This window comes from Leptonychotes weddellii, chromosome X (genome assembly GCF_054177405.1).
Source record: "Leptonychotes weddellii isolate Sample4059 chromosome X, ASM5417740v2, whole genome shotgun sequence".
In the NCBI taxonomy this organism is placed as follows: Eukaryota; Metazoa; Chordata; class Mammalia; order Carnivora; family Phocidae; genus Leptonychotes; species Leptonychotes weddellii.
The window spans coordinates 81,869,224-81,894,337 of NC_138385.1; the positions used below are offsets into that span (position 1 = coordinate 81,869,224).

Consider the following 25,114-nt stretch of genomic DNA (forward strand, 5'->3'; position numbering starts at 1 on the left):
AATGGATGAGCCACCCAGGCACCCCAAGTATATGTTTTATATAGGCATTAACATCTCCTTGGTGGGTGGCAAATTTTACAATCAAAGATTTTGAACACTGGAGGAAATAAAAGAACAGTTGAACCTTCTTAGTAGGTTTTCATTAAATCCTGTTTGCTTTATGTACGAAGATATTTAGCTAGGCTTCTTACTAATACTTCTATTCAGTTTCTATGAAGATTGTTATAGCTGTAACATACATGTAGCAACTGAAATTCAGCAAAGGACAAATTATTCTCTGGGCAACATTTTACTGTTGGATCACTGTCACTATGCATTATCCTCTTTTTCTCATTTAATAGTAAAATATAACCTAAAAGTGGAGCAGTTACACAAATGCCTACCATTTGACCAGCAAAATTTTCCAAGATGTCTCTTTTGTTTCTCACCAGTATGCTCTTAGGATATTAATAATGTCTGGTCCAAAATAGCCCAACTCATCAGCTTAATTACTAAGACAGAAATGCCTTTGACAGACAGGTTTATGAACACTTTCAAACATTAGTGAGTTTTTGGTTCGCCGTCCATATATATATATATATATATATATATATATATATATATATATATATATATATATATAAGATTATAGAGTAAATTTAGATTTTAAGACATTAAGATAAAAATATTTAAAAAAATGTCTTTCCCAAATTTGTTATGAGAAGCACAAGAACGTGTATTTGTTTTCTACTAGAACTTTAATTAGTTGGAAAACATGTTTTTTGACTACTTCTCTTTGTAAATATCCAAATAATTTACCAAATCGTAATGTTTCTAAAATGAGTATAGTGATATACATGAAACGTTTCCTGTTTTCCTGGTTTTTAAACTTTGATTTCTTGGTGAGGTCATGGAATGAACTGAATAAAGCAAAAGATAAGTGCTTATTTTTTTTTTTTCCTTTTACTTTAAAGTTGTTTTTGCTGAGGGGTTTATTTTCCTGGTAGGACATCAGGTAATACAACTTCACGGTGATGTCAGCTCCCTCTAGTGGATTTCAGTATACTTGTGGCTGGGTGTCTATAAAATCAACTGGGGAAAAGATTATGACTGTCCTAAATTTTCAAACATTGACCTGTTTAACATTAATGCATTTCTCTTGTCATAAAATCTGTAAACTTCCCTTAAGATCAAGTACACGTTAATGGTTATATTGTAACTGCTGTGCAAAGGAGCTTATTCACTAGAAAATTATTTTAATTCACACGTACCTATTATTATGTTAAGGTTCAACATTTTTTCTCTTTATTTCAAAAACGTTCAGAATGTTGATGTTTGTTGACAGCTGAGCTTTGATTATGATACTACAATATAAATAGATGATATATACTTACTATCTATACAGAGCCATCAATCTGCCCATCTATATTATCATGTCTTTTCTTTTATCTTTTATACATATGATGATCATAAAACTGTCAAATATTTTCACTTCATTGATTTATAAATAAAATGCCCTCGGGGCACCTGGATGGCTCAGTCGTTAAGCGTCTGCCTTCGGCTCAGCTCATGATCCCAGGGTCCTGGGATCGAGCCTTGCATCGGGCTCCCTGCTCTGCGGGAAGCCTGCTTCTTCCTCTCCCACTCCCCCTGCTTGTGTTCCCTCTCTCACTGTCTCTCTCTCTCTCTGTCAAATAAATAAAATCTTTAAGAAAAATGTCCTCCCTTAACTTTATTTACCAAACATCTTTACCAATTTTACTCACTCTTTTGGAAATCTTATCTTGATAATTAATAATTATTAATTTAAAATGGATTATATATGAATTATAAATTATATAATTTATATGTGCATGTGTAACTTATGGGTTATATATGTACACTATATATAAATTATATGTATAATTATATACATATCAATTATAATTGAATTATATATTTTTATATTATAAATTTATATATGTACCTTAATATATTATGTATTGATATATAAATATTATATACCTATATATAAAAGGCAAATAAAAAATTCACCATATCAAGTCATATTATAGTTCAATTTGTTAATTAATCATTATTTCCAAAGAGTTTTTACATATGTATACTTTACTCCCAAACTGGCATGGGGGAGTAAATCTGATTTCTTGTATTACTCCACAGTACTTTGAACATATTAAGTATTCAGCAAATAAGAGCTAACACAAGGGGTGGTAATCCATTCTGACTTTCAACTCTTCTTTCCTTTTTTTTCTTTACTACTATTCTCACAATGAAACAAAAACTTGATTTTTAAATGTACTTTGAGTAGTGAAAATTGGTCTAAGGATTTGCTGCTTGGTACCTGGCAGAGATGTTATGAAAAAATAATATTGAAAGATAAAATGCATTCTATATTCATAGTGATTTTTAGTCTATAAATAAATCTTTCATATAAATTATCTTTCTTAGTCCTCACAGAGCAATCCTTTAAGAATGTTTTATTATCACGTGTCACAAGTGGCCTCATGGAGCTTGAATAACTGAAAGGATGAATATTAGATTGTATAAGAACTAGCAAGTATACATGGATGTTTGTAGTGACATTATTCATGATAACCAAAAAGTGGAAGCAACTCAAATTCCCATCAGCTGATGAGTACAGAAAGAAAATGGGTCTCTCTATACAATGAAATATTATTCAATAATAAAGTGTAATGAAGCACCAATACTTGCTACAGCATGGATAGACCTTAAAAAGATGCTAAAGAAAGAAGCCAGCTGCAAAAGACCATATGTTATATAATTCCATTTATAGGAAATGGTCGAAACTGACACACCTAGAGAGACAGAATGTAGATTAATGGTTGCCCGGGGCTAGAAGATTGAGAGAGTAGAATTGTCTCCCAAAACAATTGCAAGGGACCTTTTCTAGAAACTGCAAACCAGAAGGACTATGCTCTTATTTAGAGGAATATAGAAAAAAGAGCACATGGCTTGTTACAGGTGATCTCTTATTTTAACAAGAAAGATTTTAAATGTACTTCTTACCTGTAAATATGAAAACAAAACTTGTGCTATAGTTTGGATTTATTTCAATTGGAAGTATAAGTCATGTTGAAAAATAATTATTAGGGATTTGTTTAGTTTTGCAGAAACTGGAGGAAGTGACTACATTAGCTATGACAAAACAAGCGGGTTTTTCCCCCCATTAAAGTTCAGAAGGATTTTCATTTGTTCTACAACCTTAGATTTCTGGCCTAGTACTGTCTTTTTTAAGAAAAAATTGCTGGCAGACTGAACATAATTTAAAAAATGTGATAAGAACATGAAACATGAGATCTACCCTCCTAAATTTTTTAGTGCACAGTAGACTATTAACTTTAAGCACAATGTTGTCCAGCAGACCTCTAGAAATTAACTCTTGCATGACTAAAATTTTATACCTGATAAACAGCAACTCCCCATTTCCCCTTCCCTCTCACCTGGGCACCCACCATTCTATTCTCTGCTTCTAGGAGTTTGATCCTGTTAGGTACCTCATAGAGTAGAATCATGTGGTATTTGTCCTTCTGTGACTGGTTTATTTCATTTAGCATAATGTATTCCAGTTCTTCCCTATTGTTGCATATGGCAGGACTTTCCTATTTTTTAAGGTTGAATGATATTCTATTGTGTGTATACACCACATTTTCTTTTTCCATTTACCCATTGATAGACATTTAGTTTCTTTCCATATCTTGGCTATTGTGAATAATGCTGCAATAAACATGAGACTATAGATACCTCTTCAAGATCCCGATTTCAGTTCTTTTGGATATGTCCCCAGACGTGGCATTGCTGGATTGTATGGTAGTTCTAATTTGTAATTTTTTGAGGAACCTTTATACTGTTTCCTCTAGCAGCTGCATCATTTTGTATTTCTACAAATGGTGGCGAGTTCCAATTTTTCTACATTCTCAGCAGTACTTGTTATCTTTTGTTACTTTTTGATAATAGCCACCCCAGCAAGTGTAGGGTGATCTCATTGTGGTTTTGATATGCATATTTCTCATAATTAGTGATGTTGAACATCTTTTCATATATCTGTTTTCATTTGTGTGTCATCTTTGGAGAAATGTCTATTTAAGCCCTTTGCCTATTGTTTTAGTCAGATTATTTTTTTTCTGTTGAGTTGTAGGAGTTCCTTATATATTTTAAATGGTAACCTCTAATCATTTACGTGGTTTACATTTATTTTCTCCCATTCTGTAGGTTGTTGTTTTATTCTGTTGTTTCCTTTGCTGTACAGAAACTTTTTAGTTTCACGTGGTCCCATTTATTTTTATGTCAAATCCAAGCAGTCATTTCAAGACCAATGTTAAGAAGCATTCTCCCTGTGTTTCATTCTAGGAGTTTTATGGTTGCAGTTTTTCAGTTAAGGTTTTAATCTGTTTCAAGTTGATTTTTATATGTAGTGTAAGATAAGGGCAGCCTGCCTAACCCTTGATTTTTTTTAAAGATTTTATTTATTTATTTATTTATTTGTCAGAGAGAGAGAGAGGAGCAGAGGGACAGGGAGAAGCAGACCCCCCACTGAGCAGGGAGCCAAACGTGGGGCTCGATCCCAGGACCCTGGGATCATGATCTGAGCTGAAGGCAGACGCTTAACTGAGCCACCCAGGCGCCCCACTAGTTGAAATTTCTAAAAGAATTTCAGCTGAGGAAATTCAGTAATCTGATACATAATTTTGAAAGCTCTAACTATTATGTTAGCCTCTAGCTGGTTTGTGAGAATCAAGTAGAAAGGTCTGAGTGGAAGCTGGGAGACAGGAAATTGTTGCTATGTATATAGGCCTAACCTTAGACCAGAGTTGTGATAAGGAATATAAAGGAAAGTGGAGGCAGCCCTTGAAGAGGTGATGATCTGAGGAGGAGTGGTAGGAGACACTCTCACAAAATGACAGGGAGTAACTTGTGCTTCCTATAGGGATAATTCACGAAAATTTTAGGGCAACCAGCAGAAAATGATCTCTGTGGCCATAATTTCAAACACTGTGGTTAGTTCCTGCTAAGATGCTGATCCAATGTGAAGATGCTGAGATGAGGAAGGGAAACAAAAGTTGTCTTGATCTAACTATTCTAGAGCCAGGTCAGAAAATTTAATGTGCTTTTATATTTAAGTAAAGAATTATTTTATTCTAAGAAACAATCTATATTGCCTGGCTCTTGAACTCCAGAAAAAAATTATGAAAACTGTAAATGGCTCTTTTTATTCTGTTTTTTTCATTGATACCATCAACATCAAGCATAACAGACATATTTGTTTAAGCTAGCTCTGTGCTTTATACTTTGAAGTTCAAGGAATGCTCCTTGACCTTGAGAATCTTGGGGAATATGCTAAATGCCAAGTAGAGCATAAAAAATTAAAAGATTTATATTTTAAAAAAATGATTTACTAGGACTTCTTGAAGATAGGATTACTGAACTAATAGGGCCAATTTTAGAAAATAATGTGGAAAGGGGGAAATGCAGCAAACCCCCCCAAAACTGATATTGTAATAAATAGTTGAATAGTGTAGTAGTTTATACTTACACAAACTTGGGTAGAAAATTGTGAGAAAAAAGTGGAGAATAAATCCGTTATTCAAGCAGTGACTATTAGGGCATTCCTTCTGAAAAAAACCCAGATTTCAACTGATTCCTTGGACACATGGCTTTTAAAAAAATTCTCAGGTGATCTTAGATAAAATTCTCATAAACCCATCTATTTTGCTCATATCAGAGCACCTAGGGCCTTTGTGGGAATGGAACTTGAGTAGCAGGGACTTGTAGCAGAAGGAGTAGCATAAACACAAAGACTTGAATAAAGTGATAGATTTTGGGTGAAGGATTTATGATGATGAGAAACTAGGCTGAAAAGTTGATTGACTTCCAACATCAAATGTCCTTGAGTGTCAAGCTAAGGTGTTAACTTCTGTGTTGGCGTTGGAAATTCAAATCTCCATACTCAAAATTCCTTACTTTTCTCAGTCTTTTAAGGACAATTTCTAGTATGTTAATCATCATATACTGTGGGTCCTTGGGTCCCTTCTTCCTTCCGAACATCTTCTGCCAGTGTTAATACTGTAAAGAAATACTTGTTCTCTGCCATGGTTGATGCCATTTAATAAGGTTTGGAGTTGCAGAAAAAGATCTTTGTTGATTACACTGTTTTGTTGTCATTCTATTAACGATGAGGGATGGGGGAAAAGTTGGAATCTACTTGGTATGGAATAAAAAGAAGGATAGCTTCAATATGAGCATTTCCCAAAATAGATTTATCAAAAAAGTAGAAAGTGCTGTTAAGTTTCTACACACACACACACACACACACACACACACACTTCATATATTAAGCCCTCACTGATTTCTACTTATAAATGATGACAAATTCAAGTTAGAGCCAACTTCATATTCACAGCAGATGTTTCAGTGTTTTAAAATGCTGTCACTATTTACAGACTATGAACATATATACTCTTTCTTTCCCCAAATGGATTATTTCCCGCAGCTTCTACATAAGCTCATCCACTCTAAATAGAATGTGAGCCATATACATAATTTAAAATTTTCTAGTGACTGTATTAAACAAGAAAGAGATGAAAGTAATTTTAATTGTATATTTTATTTAAATACATCCAAATAATATTTTGACAAAGAATCAAAATTAAAAATTATAGGGATTTTTTACATTATTTTTGTACTAAGTCTTCAAAATCTGGTGTGTGTTTACATGTGCACAACATCTCAGTTCATACTGACCACATTTCAGGTGCTCAATGGACATGTGTCGCTAGTGGCTACCATATTGGGTAACACAGTTCGATATTCCTTCTCTCTACTCCATCATTTTTGTGACAGTTAAGTACTTTTGCTTTCCCTGAGTGGTTTTAATTTGGGGGGGCGAGAGAGAGAGTTGTGATTTTTTTTTAAAAAAGTGCCATATATAACCTAGTTACATATAACAAAACACTAGGAGTCCTTCACTAGTATTCTCAGGTATGTCTGGTTTAAATGAGGTAAACTGGGTGGCTATAATCACTTTTCAGCTACTACAAGGTAAGTCATGTTGGCTAGTGAATGCTTTTTTACATCTAGAAGGAAGCTATATGAATAAAGGTATCCTTGGCTTTAATTTTATGTTGTAAACAAAAAAGTCATGTATTTTATCTGCAGTCCAGACCTACCCTCTAAGTCCTGGGTCCTTATGTCCAACTACTACTCCCTTGCCTTTCCAGTTAAATATCTCAAGGCATTGCAAACCCAGTGAATCCCAAGAACATAAACTCTTGATGGGCAACTCTGCAACCAACAACCATTTCCTCTTTGGTCCCTCCAATATCATAGACAAGAACCAAGATCTATGTAGTTGTATAATCAGGAACCTTGGAATCATCCTTGCTATTCCCTGTACCTCACTCACTTCCTCTCCTGTTTCCATTCAGTCTCTCAGCCTATGCAATTTTATATCCAAAATAGTTCTCAAATCCAAATTTCTTTTCATATTCCGTGTCATCATGTTAGTCCAGGCTACTGTGGTTTCTTGCCTGGACCACTAATTTGCCTTCCGTTCATCAATTCTAGACACTGAGAAGTCTATTTTCTATGCTTCAGCCAGAATGATTTTTCTTACAGAAAATCTAATCGTGACACTTCTTTACGTACTACTTATGATGACTTTCTTTTGCTCTTAGTTTAAAGGTACCTAAAATGCTCTGCCTAATATGAGCGTTGCCTATGTACAGTCACAGCCTGATTCATGCTTATTTTCTCCCTACTTCATATTGACCTTTCAGTTCCTGAAAATGACATTATATCCCTACCTCAGAGCTCTACGTATTCTCCCAAAAGGCCTAGCATAGCTAATTCTTACTCTTCCATATCTTTTCTCAAAAGATAATTTTTATGAGCTCCCAGTCTGCATATAATATTCTTTTTTTTAAAGATTTTATTTTATTTATTTGACAGAACGTGAGAGAGGGAACACAAGCAGGGGGAGTGGGAGAGGGAGAAGCAGGCTTCCCGCGGAGCAGGGAGCCCAATGCGGGGCTTGATCCCAGGACCCTGGGATCATGACCTGAGCCGAAGGCAGACGCTTAATGACTGAGCCACTCAGGCACCGCTATATATGATGTTCTTAATATTTAATGTCATATCACTCTATTTTTCTTTTATAAAATTAATTACAATAATCAAAACTATATTAGAATATTATCTGTCTCCATGAGTAAAGTGTGAAATCAGTGAATTCAGGGACTCTGTTCTCTTAATTATTGCATCCTTAAAGTATATCCCAGAGGCTGAAATTGACAATAAATAGTTGAAATAATAAATGATATATAGTATAGTAAATATATACATATATCTCTCTTATTTGTATGTATGGGTACACAAATAGAGAGGTATAAACATTTTTTTAATGCAATGGTGGTCATATTTCCATAGAAACACAAAGTAACATTCCTGGTTAGGATATAATAAAAATTGTTGTTCTATCAATTGTTCTGTTCCAAAATGATACAATTGTGAACATGATTTTGTGGTTTTTCAAAAGAATTCCAGAAGAAAACCAAAACGTGTGTTCATACTGTTTGTACTATGAGATTCAATACATACATTTTCTTTACTGTTTGTTAATTTTTCACCAAACTAACACCTTGTAAATTTACAAATGAATTATGTCAGAAAAAAATTGCAATTAAAGAAAGTCTACCTTAGTAGTCTAGAAATCATGAAGTGAGAAAAGGAGATGAGGAATAAACAAAGTCAATTTGAGCTACTCAGTGTTTAGAAACTTCCATGGGGATTAGAAAGATTTAATAGATGAGATAAGAAGAATGTCTAAATTCTCCAGGTAAATTCTTTCTCCTCTTGTTCACATTTTGGGCTTCACCAAATACTGGTTTTCTCCTGTGTTCCTGGCAAAGGCATTCTTTCTGTGTGTGTGCTCAGGGTTACACTTTCCAACATTTAGTTACTCATTCAACAAATATTGATTTCTTGCATGACACTGTACTGGTCATTGGGGATACATCACTAAGCTAAAACCACATGCTTTTTGCTGTCATGCTTGTAAATTGGGGAAAGATGCAGCCATTAATCATAAAATCAAGCTCGTATTTTTATAATTATAATTTGAGACGAGTGCTTGAACAGAAAAGGCCAAGGCCAAGGCTCTGCTACTAAGAAAACTTACCCAGGCTGGGAAGGTCATCAAAGATTTCCTTGAGAATGTACTGCTTAACACAGAAGCCAGAGGATGAATAGGAGTTAATAAGACTGGGGGAGTAGTAAGTGATGACTAGTTAAGAATCTTAGCAGAGAAGTCTTTTCTTCCTGGAGCACAGAAGGGAGTGGGTGATGAAAGATCAGTCTGGAGAGGTGGATAGTCTAGGGGGCCTTATATGAGCCATGGGTGATGATTCTACAAAAATGAAACAGTATTGATAAATACTATGCTGTGGTATCTCATTGTGGTTTTGATTTGGATTTCCCTGATGCCAAGTGATGTTGAGCATTTTTTCATGTATCTTTTGGCCATTTAGATGTCTTCTTTGGAGAAATGTCTGTTCATATCTTCTGCCCATCTCGAGATTGGATTATTTGTTCTTCGGGTGTTGAGTTCTGAGTTCTCTATAGATTTTAAATACCAGCCCTTTATCTGATATGTCATTCGCAAATATCTTCTCCCATTCCGTAGGTTGCCTTTTAGTTTTGTCGACTGTTTCCTTTGCAGAAGCTTTTTATCTTGATGAAGTCCCAGTAGTTCATTTTTGCCTTGGTTTCCCTTGCCTTTGGAGACGTGTCTAACAAGAGGTTGCTGTGGCCGAGATCACAGAGGTTGCTGCCTGTGTTCTCCTCTAGGATTTTGATGGAGTCCTGTCTCACATTTACGTCTTTAATCCATTTTGAGTTTATTTTTGTGTGACGTGGATGGAACTAGAGGGTATTATGCTAAGCGAAATAAGTCAATCAGAGAAAGACAATGATCCTATGATTTCACTCATATGTAGAATTTAAGAAACAAAACAGAGAAGCATAGGGGAAGGGAGGGAAAAACAAAACAAGATGAAATCAGAGAGGGAGACAAACCATAAGAGACTCTTAATTATAAGAAACAAACTGAGGTTGGGATAACCGGGTAATGGGTATTAAGGAGGGCACGGGATGTAATGAACACTGGGTGTTATATAAGACTGATGAATCACTGAACTCTACCTCTGAAACTAATAATAAACTATGTATTCATTGAATTTAAATAAAAATAAAATAAATGTGGGCGCCTGGGTGGCTCAGTTGGTTAAGCAACTGCCTTCAACTCAGGTCATGATCCCAGGGTCCTAGGATCGAGTCCCGCATCCGGCTCCCTGCTCCGTGGGGAGCCTGCTTCTCCCTCTCCCACTCCCCCTGCTTGTGTTCCCTCTCTCGCTGTGTCTCTCTATGTCAAATAAATAAATAAAATCTTTAAAAAAAAATAAATGCATGATCCCAAGGGAAAAAATTATGCTGTGATGTAGCATCATAAATCAGTTTTGCATTTTCAAAAGCTGAGCATAGTGGTAGATTGAAAGAAAGCAAGGGCACACATGGAGAGCCTAGGAAGGATCTTACATTGTGTGGGCTTTTGCTTGTGCTAGGTAACTTATGTGTGAGATACAACGTACTTCTTGATTATTTTAGAAGTCCTATGCCTTCTCTCAGAATGGGGGGAAGCTTGGCTTAGCTCTCAGTGGGAGGACTTTATGTCTTGCCCCTGAATACAGATTAGAAGCAGTTATACAGAAAAACATCAACAATTCAGAGACAGAAATGGTTAACTTTTTATTATACAGAAGGAAGCTAAAGAAGGGAGAATATAAGCAGGACCTCCCCTAGAATGGAGGCAGACTTGAAGGTGATATTAGAGCCCATTGGATAGCTATTACCATAGCTCTTCAGATAAAAGTATTTCCTGATTGACGAACCTACATGTGGGCAATGAGGTAGCTAGTTCAGAAACTATGGACTTGGTAGGTGTTCTTTCAGTTCTAACTCCTCCCCAATGCTATCCATCTGTGAAACACCTAGAGTGTTTACTCAGGATCCAGATAGCAAAGGAAGAAAGGTACCCAAACATTCTGAATCAAAAGATGGAACAAGAAGTTCCATCCATACAATATGTCCACATGTAATGGTGGTCTGAATCTTCAATACTTTATCATGATTTTAAGGGGAACCTGAGACTTTATGTAATGTAAATTATTCATTGAATAATGCAAAGTAATGCATACTTTGTTAATATTATCTCTAAATTAATGAAAAAAGTATCAAATCATGATTATTTCCTAAGTTCTAGCTAGAATTATATTGGTTAATATAGCAAAAATATATCAAATTTATTAATCATTTAGAATGTTTCAGTCTTTATCTTTTTTCTGGATTTGAGAGATTTTGATTTTATGTTGGTCTGTGCTAAAAAGCTAAGGGTTCTTTAATTACGGCATCTATCAATCTATCTATCTGTCTATCTGTCATCTTCCTTCTTCCTTCTCTACCTCAATCTGTAATAAGATGGATGCTGACTGAGTTTTGGGCAATCTATAATACTATAACATCTCATAAATTAACTGTTTTATACTTCTACCATGCTCATGTTACCTTATCACTTTATTGATAAGCTGACAAATCTGAAAATTTTTATTTCTTCTCATTTAATGTAGGTACAGTTATAACTGTGTAAACAATTACAGTTGTGTTAAGTATATAAACACATATATTCACATATGGTTTAAAGTTTGTGTATACCTACATGTATACACACACACACACACACACACATTGTACTTAATGTATTTTTCTTTCCCTAATTTATACCTATATATATATTAGGGAAAGTATACTGTTGATTAGTGGTTTTGACTTTGAAACCAGACAAACCTGGTTTAAAATCCTGACTCTACTATTTACTAGGTTCTTGAGTGTGAGCAGATTAGTTGGCTTTTTTTTGTAGCCTCAGTTTCCTCGACCGTAAATGAGAATAAAAATGCTTATCTCACAGGTGTATTGTAAGAATTGAGAATGATAATATGGGTAATCATTATTAGAGTCTCTGATACATACTAAATATGCAGAGTTTTTTTAGTGAGATAAGTGACATGATATAAATTAAAATATCAACTGCTGTGGGTAATGATACTATTTTCTGCAAAGGCAAATGCTAGCACACAAAGAGTATCCTTCAAAGTCAGTATACATGAACTCTCCTTGGTTTCTCCAAGTACCATCTCTGTTACCATGGGCACATTACTTAGCCTCTATGTTTTGTCATTTCCTTACCTTAAAAAAAATGACTTTAACAACAAAAACCTTGCGAGTCTGATGTGAGGATTCAGTGTAGTGTGTGTGTGTGTGTGTGTATAATTTCTCTCAAAGTATCATACCTGTAGTAGTAAGATTTTATTTTCAAGATCATCATCACATTCTAGTCTGTATCTTCACATTTTCACAACTTGTTAATATTTGTAATTAGCAGTGTGATTTAGTTTGCTGACAACTTAGGAAAACATAATGACAAAGTTTAAAATAATGAAATGATTCTCTTCTTTTGCCTTTTGATAAAGTTTTTGACACTTTGCCACCCATGCGCTACCAGGAGACCATGAGTACCATCCTGACATGGATCCAGCAGTCAGAAACCAAACTCTCTATACCTCAGGTCACTGTCACTGAATATGACATCATGGAAGAGAGACTGGGAGAGTTACAGGTCTGTGAATATTTGTATGTCTTAAACAATATAGGGCAGATCTCATCTATCAAGCAGTTACATTGGTGTGACCTTTATTTTTTACATTGGTGTAATGTGAAAATAATAGAAATAAAATAATCATGGCAAGTATGATAGTTTACCAGTTGCAAAAGTGAAGATAAGATTTAAAAAATATAATCTTTTATGCATTTGTGCCTTCTCTCCATAAGACAAAAACTCTATCTTTGAAGAAAATGATATGGTCTATGTCTGAAGTATATTCTTTCTCATTTAGTATGTGTTTTCAGACAATTATTTTGATTATTATAAAAGTTGTGGTATTATTCCCCCCTCCTTTGCTTGCTAATTTATAACTCCTTTCACATTTCCAAACACAAAGTGGTAAAATCTGTGTAGTTATAAAATAAATTTTAAACATTAGCCTTATGTAATATCATAATTAATTTTTTGAGTTCTATTAGCTACATTTTTAGCAGCTTTATATCACATAATAGAAAATACTAATATGGTAAATGAAAGAAATAATTTGTAAGAGATTTCAGAATACTTTTCCTACTAATTCTGAAAAGCTTGTGCTTTATATCCCATCACATTTTATTTTTTAGGTCAAGAAAGCATTTATTAATTATATTCAGGAGCTGAGATAGGTCTACATTTTGAGAATTAAGAAAAAAAATAAAAATTTAACTTTTATATGAAGAGTTCTTTTTCAAGAATTAAATATTATTTCTTAAAGTTATGTTAGAACTATTTCTTCAAAGAAATCTCCATTTAAACATTCTTCAGTATCTATTGCCCTATTTAGACTGACTGTTTCTCTACTAACACATCAAGCAACCTGTAACTGTTTGATCTCGTTTTTTTATGTTGTTTTTAATACTTGGAATGATTCTAAAATTTACTTTGAAGAATATGTGACTGAATAGAACTATAAGCTTAAAAAGAGTACAAAGAATACAGCAACTAGAGGAGTGGATTGAGTATACACAAAATGGTGTATAGATGAGTAGAAGAGTATACTTCTACTGAAGAAACATTGAAGAGAAAAATTACTTACAAATATTATTGAGAAATTGTATTAAGTAGCCAAGAAAATGTGGTTGGAACTTTGTGTCAAATGTTATACCAAAACAAAATACCACATATATTAAAAAGTTCAAAAACATTTTAATAAGCACAGATTTTGGAGAAATTTTTAAGTAAAATATTTAAAAACATGTAAGAGAGAAGCACACAAATCAATGGACAAAATTACAAACATGGTAAAAATACCAGACAATTTAAAAGAAAGATGATACCAAGGAAAAATTTTGTCTGAGTAAGGGAGAGAGTCATTAATAAGGAAGTCACAAAGAGAGACATAAACAGCCATTAAACCTATGAAAAATTTTAAATCAAATTGTAAAGGATAAGGTACAAATGTATAAAATGAAATACTATTTTTCACATCTCAGTTGCAAACAAAAAGATATAATAAGTGCAGGTCTGGCAGCAGTGAGCTACCTTCTCATTCTCTGGTGGGAATGTAAATTGAATTAAAATTTTGCTGAGGAAACTTTTCGATACTTCCTAATAACATACAAAATAATTAATTGCATTATACATTTGAATACTATTTTCATGAAGTCTGTATCTTAGGCGGTAATCAGAATACACAAAAAAATAGAAAAATAGATGCAGATAGATAGATGGGTAGATTATAAACATAATTTACAGGGGTGGAAAACTAGAAGTTAATTTGTAGAGCTAATAATGGGAAATGGTTAAATGAGCTAGAGAAGCCATTAAAATTTATGTTTTTGAAAAATAAACTTAATGACGTGGGAAAAGGCTCACTAAAAAGGCCTAACTCAAAATGTAGTTACATGCATGCTAGGTATTGTCTAAGTAATAAATCAAGTTTAATGACGTAAAATTAAAGCAAAAAATTTAAAATACCACAAAATAGACATAAGATATTATACAATTCTAAAAGATATGTATTTGGCATATTTGGGGAATATTATAGATTACATTGTAAAAGAAGGAATTATTGTGTATGTGTGTATATAATATGTTCACATATTCAATGTTGAGTTATAGAAACACGAAGTTTACATAAAATAATATATAAATGGTAATTTTTCAATGTTTTATCTTGAACCTTTCTTACTTTATAACCAGAAAGTAATAAATAGCGAGTGGAGAAACCCTAAAATGGATATTCTGTTATAAGTGATTGCATAGGTTACACAGGACACTTGTAAAACCGACTTTAGAAATTCTCCCCCAAATTACCCTAATTTTCACTATAACACTAAAAAAATGTCTTGTATAAAATATGAAACTTTAGTTAATTGGCATTTGTAGGCCATCCGTGTGTTAACTTACTCAGTTTTGTTATCCCATGTATCTATATGATTTAGTTATGTTTTTACCTAGAGAACGTTAGAAGTTGTCTTATAAAGACTCCATGTAATTAAATTAAGCTCCCTAACTATATCATAAATACAGTTACTAATATCCCGATATGATACAATAAAATTAGGTGTGCTAGAACTCTGGTTCATACAGAGTTGGGTTATATTTGACATTGTTCATAAAAACAGGCATAGATTTTTAAATAAAATATTACTATGCAAATGACTCATAGGGTAAACAGTAGAATATGAATTACTACTGGTTATTCTGTAACTGATGGCACATCTATATTTTTAGATGTCTGAATCACATAGCTTTCACTGTAAATACGTTTAAGTGAAACTCATAAGTGAAACTGCAATGAAACTTGTTATTATTCATCAATTAGTATACATGTACTCTCCTTTTTTAATTTGGAGGCTTTACAAAGCTCTCTGCAAGAACAACAAAGTGGCCTAAACTATCTCAGCACCACTGTGAAAGAGATGTCAAAGAAAGCACCACTGTCTGATATTAGCCGGAAGTATCAATCAGAATTTGAAGAGATTGAGGGTCGCTGGAAGAAGCTGTATTCCCAGTTGGTTGAACTTTGCCAGAAGCTAGAGGAGCAAATGGCTAAACTTCGAAAAATTCAGGTAATTTAAGATTGGACTTTTGGACTCATTTTTTTCCTTGCTTGTTTCTCCCCTAATGATGTGTTATAAAATTTAAAGGCAAATAGATATTTAACCTCCATTGTTCTTCAAAGTCAGTGATAAGATCAAAAGACACACATTTTTCTCAAATGAGTGTATTTTGCTTATTTCTTTTAAGAAAACAGTAATTAAGAGTTCCCCTTTCTAGATTTTCCTAAGAATTCTCTTTTTTTTGCCACCAATACTGATAGGACTTAAGTATATTTTTGGCTTAATAATTTTCAAAACCAGTCTCTCCTTCAGTCCGCTTGTCCTTTAAAATATAGGTATCCCTTAGCTTATGAATAGATAAAAAGTTATCTATCATGTGATAAAGTCATATCATTTTATCCGCATATTTTACTTAAAATTGTATATATAAATTTGACCTCATTACCTTCCACAGACCAGCTCCTACTGACTTAATTTGTTTGAATAGTGTCACCATGCTCCTAATGACCCAAGCTGAAAACGGTAAACCAACAATTAACATTCTAGTCTAAAGTCTAAAATATTTACTGAGATAGGTAATACCTCTCTTATGGGGCAAATTATTGTGAAGAATATTAATGCTGGGATGAATCTTTGACAGTATCATGGCATGATGGAAAGCATCGGAACAAGATACTTCTGGTTTTAAGTCCCAGTCCAGCTACTAGTTGTTTGTTTTCACCTCTTACAAACCAAAAGAATGAGTCCTAAAACCTGTAAAGCACAACATACATATGAACATGTCTCTACATGTAAGTATATGTGCGCACACACATACACACAAACACATTTTTGCCAGTACCAGTGGTAAAAGAGGGTATAAATACATGGTCCTTGCCAACAAGGAGCCCACATTCTAGTGAAGCAAAAAGGTGTGTTAGCTCCCCATCACTGCTGTAACGAATTACTGCAAATTTAGTAGCTTAAAACGGCACAAATTTATTATCTTACAGTTCTGGAGGTCAGAAGTCCAAAATCAGCCACAGTGGGCTAAAATCAAGGTGTAGGCACGCCTGTGTCTTTTCTGGAGTCTTGAGCAAAAAATCTGTTGCCTTGTCCTCGTTAGCTTCTGGAAATGACATTTCTCCCCTGACAGCCGCATCCTCTGTCTTCGGCGCCAGCAGTGCAGCGTCTTAGAGCCTCTCTCCCTAGCGCTCACGCTCCTGACCCCCTCTTAATAAGGACCCTTGCAATTACACTGTGCCTGGCTAGATAACCCAGAATAACCTCTCTGTTTCAAAATACTTCATCTCATCTGCAAAGTCTTTTTTGCCACGTAAGGGAACATATTCACAGGTTCCAGGGATGAGGGTGTGACCATCTTGGGGAGGTCATTATTCAGCCAACACAGGAAGTAAATTAAACAGTATGGTAAACATTACCACAAGAGACAGAGAAGAAATCCAACATAAACTGGGCAAAGGGGCTATGAAATGTTCTTGGAACATGGGTTATCTGGGCTGCACCTTGAACAAGTAGAATTTAGTCAGCTGATAAAGAGGAAGAGAAGGTACCTGACACAATGCAGTCATATGTTCACTTAGCCAGAAGGGGTTCAGTCTTGGAGAGAGAAAAATATGTTTGGAGATTAAGTAATACATATGATTAGGAAAAGGATCTAGGAGTAGATAATGAATGGTCCTGGATGCCATGCTTTGGAATATGAATTACAACCTAATGGTCATGGGATTAAAAAAGAAGAATTTGGAACTGTTACTGCTATTTTAAAGGGGGAAAGATAGGATAATATTTGTATTTTCAAAGCATCGCTGTGATAAGAAGGAGGAGTTAAGAAAAATACTGACACCCAGGTGGAGAATGGATTAGAATAGGGAAAGATTGAGGCAGACACCAAAAAGAGCTAATGTGGTCATCAAGGAGCTTATAATAAGATCTGAACTAGGACAGTGGCGAGATGGAAGAAACGTGAAACCAGACTCAAGAGATATCAGCAAGATGATAATGTTGAAACCTGAAGTTCTTAGATTTAGTCAAATGCTTTTAAAAAGCGTTAGTATTAATCATATTGAAGGGGAAGCTTTCTGAGAAGCACATATTTTCAATAGAAATTTAATTACGGGAGGAAATAGCACATCTGGGCAGCAGATTTGAATTGTGTGGGAAATAAAGGAGCTCAAAAATCATACATTTGAAAAGTAGCCAAAAAAAAGCAGTCGGGGGGAAGAAAAAGCAATATGTGAAAGAATAATGGGAGGTACTTGGCTATTTATAAATGATAAAAGATGACATTTTTCACCTGATAATTACTTCAGCCTGGTCAGGCAAATAAGAAATTAATATCAGAAGTTTTCTCTTCAAAGATGACAAAATCTTGTATTCTGAAAAGTTCCCAACTGGAGGGACTATTTAAACTGTCAACTGTAGAAAACAATTTGTGGAAGTTCAGGTTTAGGGAGGCTATAAAGACACCATTACATTGAGTTTATTGTTCATAGTTTGTTTTATGTACTGTAAGGGCACATTGTTAGTATTATCATGAGTTGTTTTGTAACTTAAAATTTCTCTAGAGGGGGATATGATTTAATGTTCTCAAGAGTAACATCATAAAACCACATTTGGTAGTAATTTTTTATTTTTAACGATAGCAGACTTCATACACCAGTGCTCATACTGTAGACCATAAAAATGCAGTCTTAGTAAAAATATTCTTTTCCTGAAGAGCTACTTAGAGACATCCTTCAAACACAGGAATTGTTCCTGGGCTTGTGTTCATAAATATCACTGTGATGAATTGTGTTAAGAGAACTCAGCACCCCAATAAAGCTTAAAATGGGTCTCTGATTCCAGAATCACATAAAAACTCTAAAGAAATGGATGGCTGAAGTTGATGTTTTCCTGAAGGAGGAATGGCCTGCCCTTGGGGATTCAGAAATTCTGAAAAGACAGCTGAAACAGTGCAGGGTAAGATTTTTATATGACCCTTATCATATGAAGACTTTTATATGGAAGTTACGATTTGGTTTTATCAGTGGTCCTTAACCAGAGTGATTTTGCTCCCCTGGGGGACATTTAGCAACCTCTAGAGACATTTTTGTGACAACTTGGAGTGGGGTGGATGCTACTAGTGTGTAGTGGATAGAGGCCAGGAATGCTCTGTACATATTCTACACTACAGAGAGACAGAAGAGCCTCTCACAACAAAAATTAGCTGGTCTAAAATGATAGTTGTGCCAGTGTTGAGAGACCGGCTTAAATAAATGAGGAGCAGAAAAAAATTATCTTTTACTCAACACTCATAAGATTATTTTACTATAAAATACAGTTTCATTTAAAGGCAAAGAATCCTTTGAGCTATTTGTTATAACTTACTGCAGATTATTAGTCATACTGGGTTGCTCTGCCCAGGCATACTGCACTGGACATAATTTTATACAATACGGATTTTTGAAATAATATTCATTATACCGTTGTCATGCAGTGGAAAGAAAGTAATCTAGCTCTTTAAAGAATTTTCTTTGCAAATACAAGCTAAGAAAAAAGAAAACAAACCCAGCTTACAAATAACCTTCACACCCATCATGCTATAAACAATTGCTGCAATATCTTGCATTTGAAAACCAAAATCATTTCAAAAATAGTAATGTATAAAGCCCATCATTTTCACACACTTTTCTAACAAGGAATATCAGATTTATTTCCTTGTGTGTCTGATCTAAGTAGAATATAGATAATTCCCTACTTGATTCACACCAGGAAAACCACTGAACAGTTACGGCAAGACTGAGACATGGATAGGTCTGTATCTACAGGTGGGTGCGTGTCAGGTTTTAAATTCTTTAAAATCTTTTAAGAAATAAAGATTTTAATTCATGGATAATGTCCTGAGTCCTGATTATACGTTTCCTATCTATGTGCCATTTCTAGTATGTTGTGGTGATGTTTGCAGCTAGCTTACATGGAATTATTTCCTTAGCTTTTAGTCAATGATATTCAGACGATTCAGCCCAGTCTCAACAGTGTCAGTGAAGGTGTGCAAAAGCTGAAGACTGAAGCGGAGCCGGAGTTTGCCGGCAGACTTGAGACAGAACTCCGAGAACTTAACACTCAGTGGGATTACGTGTGCCGTCAGGTACGTACAACCTCTTTCACTGTGCCTTGTCTCTGTTTAATTAAGATTTTCTTAATGTCTCCCGTGACCACTGCCCTTTTTGAAAGTTTAAACTCTGAGTATGTTGATGCTTTAAAGCCTGGTGAGTTCAAACTAGCATTTGTCTACCATAAAAAAAAAAAAAAAAACACTTTTATAGTAGCAATTTTAAATAGTATCTCTTCATCTTACTGAGATCCTAAAATGACCTTCTCGAAGACGGAACATGCTGAACAGTAATGTCCTGTTTTTAGGTATGATTTTCATTGAATGTTTTCTTCATTGTATAACTTTATGGTAGTAATTGGATTAGCAGAACATACTCTACACTTGTAGACTTGGTACGGGGATAAAATGAAAGACTCATCTATGTGTATGTACAAATATGATAATTTTCACTTCTGATTATTAAGCTAGGCAAGTTTGGCTTCTTCATTATATTTATTTCAGTGAATGAATTAAGATTGGAAATAGTTAAAGAAAGCTCAATGGGGGAAATAAAACACAAAATAGCTCTATGATCACATCTGAGTTCCTCATTTTTATACAGCAGAATGTTCTATAAACATTGATTTTCAATTTCAAGATTACATTATGGAAAAGTAAATATTATATACACAAGTAGTGTATATCTAATACTTCTTGTTCAAAAGATGAAATTTTGACCTAAAGCCATGGTTATTTTTCAATACACCCGTACCTTTTTTGAAGTTAATGAGCGGTTTCATCTTACGTGTATTAGAGGCAGTCTTTCATTGTTTCTAAGTAACCTTTCAGAGTTGAAAAGAAGTCATGCCGCAAGGCAAACGTTAAATTTGAAAAAGGAAAAAATTTAGAGAAGTAAAAGGCAAGGCAAGTGACCCTGCTAATACTGTCACTGGCAAATGCTCAACAGTTCTATTAAGTCACAGACGAGATAGCCCTGGGTCAGCTAGCTTGCATTCTTCTCTGGAGTAAGCCAGTTCTAGAAGGAATGTTCAGGAAAAAAGTATTACTTAGGTAATAGATTATACCATTTATGTTTTCCTGGAAGGCCAGAATGAAAGGTATTTGTTTGTTGAATGTTTCTAACAGGATGAATAGAAAGAATAACACCAATTAGGGCAAGGGGGAAAACAGCAGCAAAAAAATATATATACATATATATAAAGTCATCAATATTACTGAGACCTCAAGGTTTTTACATGTTGGGAAGTATAATTTTTAAAGTATCTCTGGTCTTAAAATGTCCTTGTTCAAGACCTTCTTTCTCCTGTAAAATATACCACAGACTTGTCATTTAAAGAGAAGTGTTGTAAACACATTAGTCTGCTGTGTAACAAAAACCCATCCATGTTTTCAATCCATTCTAGAATGTTTTATGTCTCTCTGGTTCTCCTTGGACTATCATACTGTGTAATGCTCTGACCTGATTGCCAAATGACCTACGCTTCTTTAGGAAGGTATCATACACTCAAGAAGACAAGCAAGACAATACAGTCTTCCCAAGCAGTGAAGCGAAGCTTGGGTGTTTGGGCCTAATTCAGGGCTCCAGAGGGAACTGGAAAGAAATCGTAAATCTATGCATTGCAGAAATGGCTACATACAGAATGGGGTATGATGTTCTTTCTTGGGTTAAAATTAACTCATTTGTTTTTAGATGGCAGAGTCTGGAAAAAACCATAAATAATTAGAGACAAAATTGTCCAAATGCCTGATATACTTTGAGATCCCATGATTTGATTTTGTAGGTATAAAATGGTTGACATTTTAAATTCTAAAAGTTCTGTAGCCAAATTAAAAAAACAAGACTTTAGTTTCTAAAATAAAGGATAATCATTATTAAAATAACTCACAAATTAGTGAACCATACTAAAAAGAAGGAAGGTAGGGAAGGAGGAGTTCATAATTATACATATCTTTACATTATTGTGTTACATAGTTATTAAGGAAACTAATCATATGCATGCAAATGCATAATTTAGAGACATTTTTACTATTTCTTCACTACTTATTAGAATATTTTCTTCAGTATGTATTATTAAACATTTTGTAACAGATGTAAGTTGGAAGAAAATAAACATAATAAATATCTATCTTCATGGAGGGTATAGTTTAGTAGAGAAGATGGAAAGTAAATGAGCTAACAGAATATCACACAAATGCCTAATTTTAATGTTGATAAATGCTCTGTAGTAAGCAATCAGAATGCTCTGAATGAGACTAAAGGAGCAGGGAACCTGCTTTTTATTGGGTCTTCAGGAAAGTATTTTCTGAAGAGGTGGAATTAAAAGCTGATGCCTGATAAGTGCAAAGAGCCTGGCCCCTGGGCGTGTGGATGAGGGAGAGTCTAGATACACAATGAAGTGGGAGAAATGGCCGAGGTGGGAGAGAAGAGTGCGCGTACAGGAGGAGCATAGGGGAAGCCTCTAAGTGGGGCAGCATGAGCCAGGAGAAGCCTGGTGGGAAAGAAGTCATGAACTGTCTCAGTAAGTCACAGTGAGGACTTAGTATGCGCATCAAGTGCACTGGGAAGCTATTAGGCTTTTACATAGAGAAGCGGCATCATCTCAAGTGAGCGTTGAAAACTTTGCTCTACACTCCTTTGTATGAAGAATAGCCTGAAGGGGCACAAGTGGAAGCAGGTGGGATTTGCAGTTGTCCAGGTAGGAAGTAATACTGCCAAAGAACAGGGAGGGCGTTAGTGGAGATCGGGAGACATGAAGAAATTTGAAATACATAATCCTCTTTTGACATGATGTTTGGTTCACTGTCCAAACTTCTCACGTTATTTTTCCAAGTTCTTCCATAGAGATGGAGGTGATTTCAATACTTGTTGCTCTGTCTCTCATTACTGTTTATTTTTATTTATGTGTATTTTCCCACTATACTGTAATGAACATGTGGAAGGGGTACATTATGGTGGGCAAACTGGACCAAAATGCTTGTGGGACTCAAAGTTTGTTGAAACTCTATCCTCCACGGTCTGTCTCCAGCAAGCTTACTTCACTCAGTGTGCTCAACATTACGCATATGTAACGTAGTCTTATTTTTTTTCTTATTTTTGCCAATTAGGCAAGTTCTTGTTATATTTTTTATCAGGGATTCTACACTCACACCCACCTTTGACCATTATTCCTTTTCTAACATGACACTTTCTTCATTTAATCGGATCCTGTGAGAAATAACGTATTTGCTGGTAAAAAGAGCTTGCCTCAAGTCAAGAGGCTGAGAGAAGGGATCAAAGTGTATTCAGTTTCCTGTTTGAAGCTACAGTGTTAACCAGTGCCTTTAACTAATGAAAGAAAGACTGGGGGCTCAGGAAGGAACAAAATTGAATAAAATACTTCCATTTTGGTCAAGTTTACTTTGGAGAAGTAGACAACCAGAAATGTATCTGGAATTCAAGTGGGATACTTGAACTGGGCATATAAACAATGCAAAAATAAAGATATCATTTATATAAGAAAACTCTTATCTCACAATGAACAGATTGTCCAGACCCACTTCCCTGAAATGCTTGGCTAATAAAATTTAAAACTCTTATGGTTGGAGAAGGATTCTCATGGATAGAGAGGCAAGCATAGTGTGTAAGACCAGAAGCTCTGGAACCATATTGCCTCAGTTTAGATCTTGCCCCCACCATAAACTCCTTGTGTGATCCTGGAAAAGTTGCTTATTCTCTCTATGCTTCAGTTTCCCAGTCTATATAATGTGATGATATTAACATCTACTTTATAAGAATTTTATGATCAAATGGGTAAATTATTTGAGAGAGAGTGAGAGAAAGAGAGAGTGAGAGAGAGAGAGAGTGGGGAGGGGCAGAGGGAGAGAGAGAGAGAGAGAGTCCTCTAGCAGACTCCCTGCTGAGTGCAGAGCCCGATGATGCAGGGCTTTATCCCACAACCCTGAGATCATGACCTGCACCAAAATCAGGAGTCAGATGCTCAACCGGTGGAACCACCCAGGTGCCCCAAATGAGTTAATCTTTGTAAAGTGTGTAGATGAGTACCTAGCAGAGAGTAACCACTATGTACATGCTTGGTAAAGAAAATAAATGGACATGAAATAGACATAAACTTGCATGTATGAAATTATAAAATGTGTCATTTCTAAATAGTGCATAATTATATATTTTAATTAATAGTAGCCATAAATTTATAATAGTTACCAAGAAACACTGGATCTAGAGATTAGAAGGATGTCATTCTGGTAACATACAAATCTGTCTTTTTCTCACTCAGTACAGCTTTTGGGTACAATCATCCACAAATTCCTGGGTCCCTCTTCATTATTTCTTAAATATTTTAACAGCTGACTTACTGTCATTCCTGTCATAATTGCTGGGGATTTCAGTATCTTCTCAGATGATGCTTCCAGTTCCTGAGCCCTCAGTTCTTTGATAGCTCCTCCAATGATTTTGTCTTCCACTCTACCACGGTTGCCCATTCCCAGGCTCTTAACGTAGAAGTTGTCATTACCAGATACTTCTCCATAATATTATCCTCAGGCACCCCACTTTGCAGCCATCACTACCTTCCTTTCTAGCTCATTCCCCTAGTAATTCAACCTCAAAATTCTTCCATCCTCGTGGAATGCATAATCCAATAATTTTACCAGCTTCTGATTAGAGAAGCACTTCATCTTCTCTTTGTCATTTCTTACTCAAGGGAGATTCTGTACTATATGCTGGCTATCTGTAATCCATCATTAAAAGCACCCCTTGTGTTTTCCCTCAACTCTTTTGTCCTCTCCTGTCTTTCTGTAACATACCAATGTGACAGCACCCTACCTAGGTCAGATTCACTTTCCTGCTGATGCTGTGCCTGCACTGGGGAGGATGAATATGGCTCAAGGAAAACACATATCATGCTGAGTAGTCCCTCTTGGAAATCATGAGTGCAAACCTCAAGTAGCCCATTGTGCTGACTGGTAATCTTACTACATTTTTCATATCCATTCATAGCCCCACTCCTCTGAGGAATATTTCACAGATTTCTTCAGATTTCTACCACTTCTTCCCTCCTTACTCTATGGCAATTAACTAGCTTCCCATCTCTTTTTCTTCTTTTTTTTTTTCCTTTTTAATTAAGCTTCCCATTTCACTGAAAAAAATAGAAACATTCAGAAGGGTGCTTGCACATACTTCCACAGACCTGCATATTAGTTCATGGACTCTATTTTCCCACTGTTAATATGAGTGACCTGTCTGTGCTCCTATCTGAGGCCAGTGTTTCC

At 35.1% G+C, this 25,114-nt stretch overlaps 1 protein-coding gene across 1 annotated transcript in view; it reads left to right on the forward strand.

Moving 5' to 3' along the window:
• The window catches only part of DMD (dystrophin), a 1,845,074-nt gene that overhangs the window by 587,208 nt on the left and 1,232,752 nt on the right, over positions 1–25,114 (forward strand). The window contains exons 20-23 of the mRNA XM_081807964.1: positions 12,576–12,721; positions 15,544–15,759; positions 18,598–18,711; positions 19,724–19,879. Coding sequence (XP_081664090.1) covers positions 12,576–12,721; positions 15,544–15,759; positions 18,598–18,711; positions 19,724–19,879 — 632 coding nt within the window. The remainder of the gene's footprint in view (positions 1–12,575; positions 12,722–15,543; positions 15,760–18,597; positions 18,712–19,723; positions 19,880–25,114) is intronic.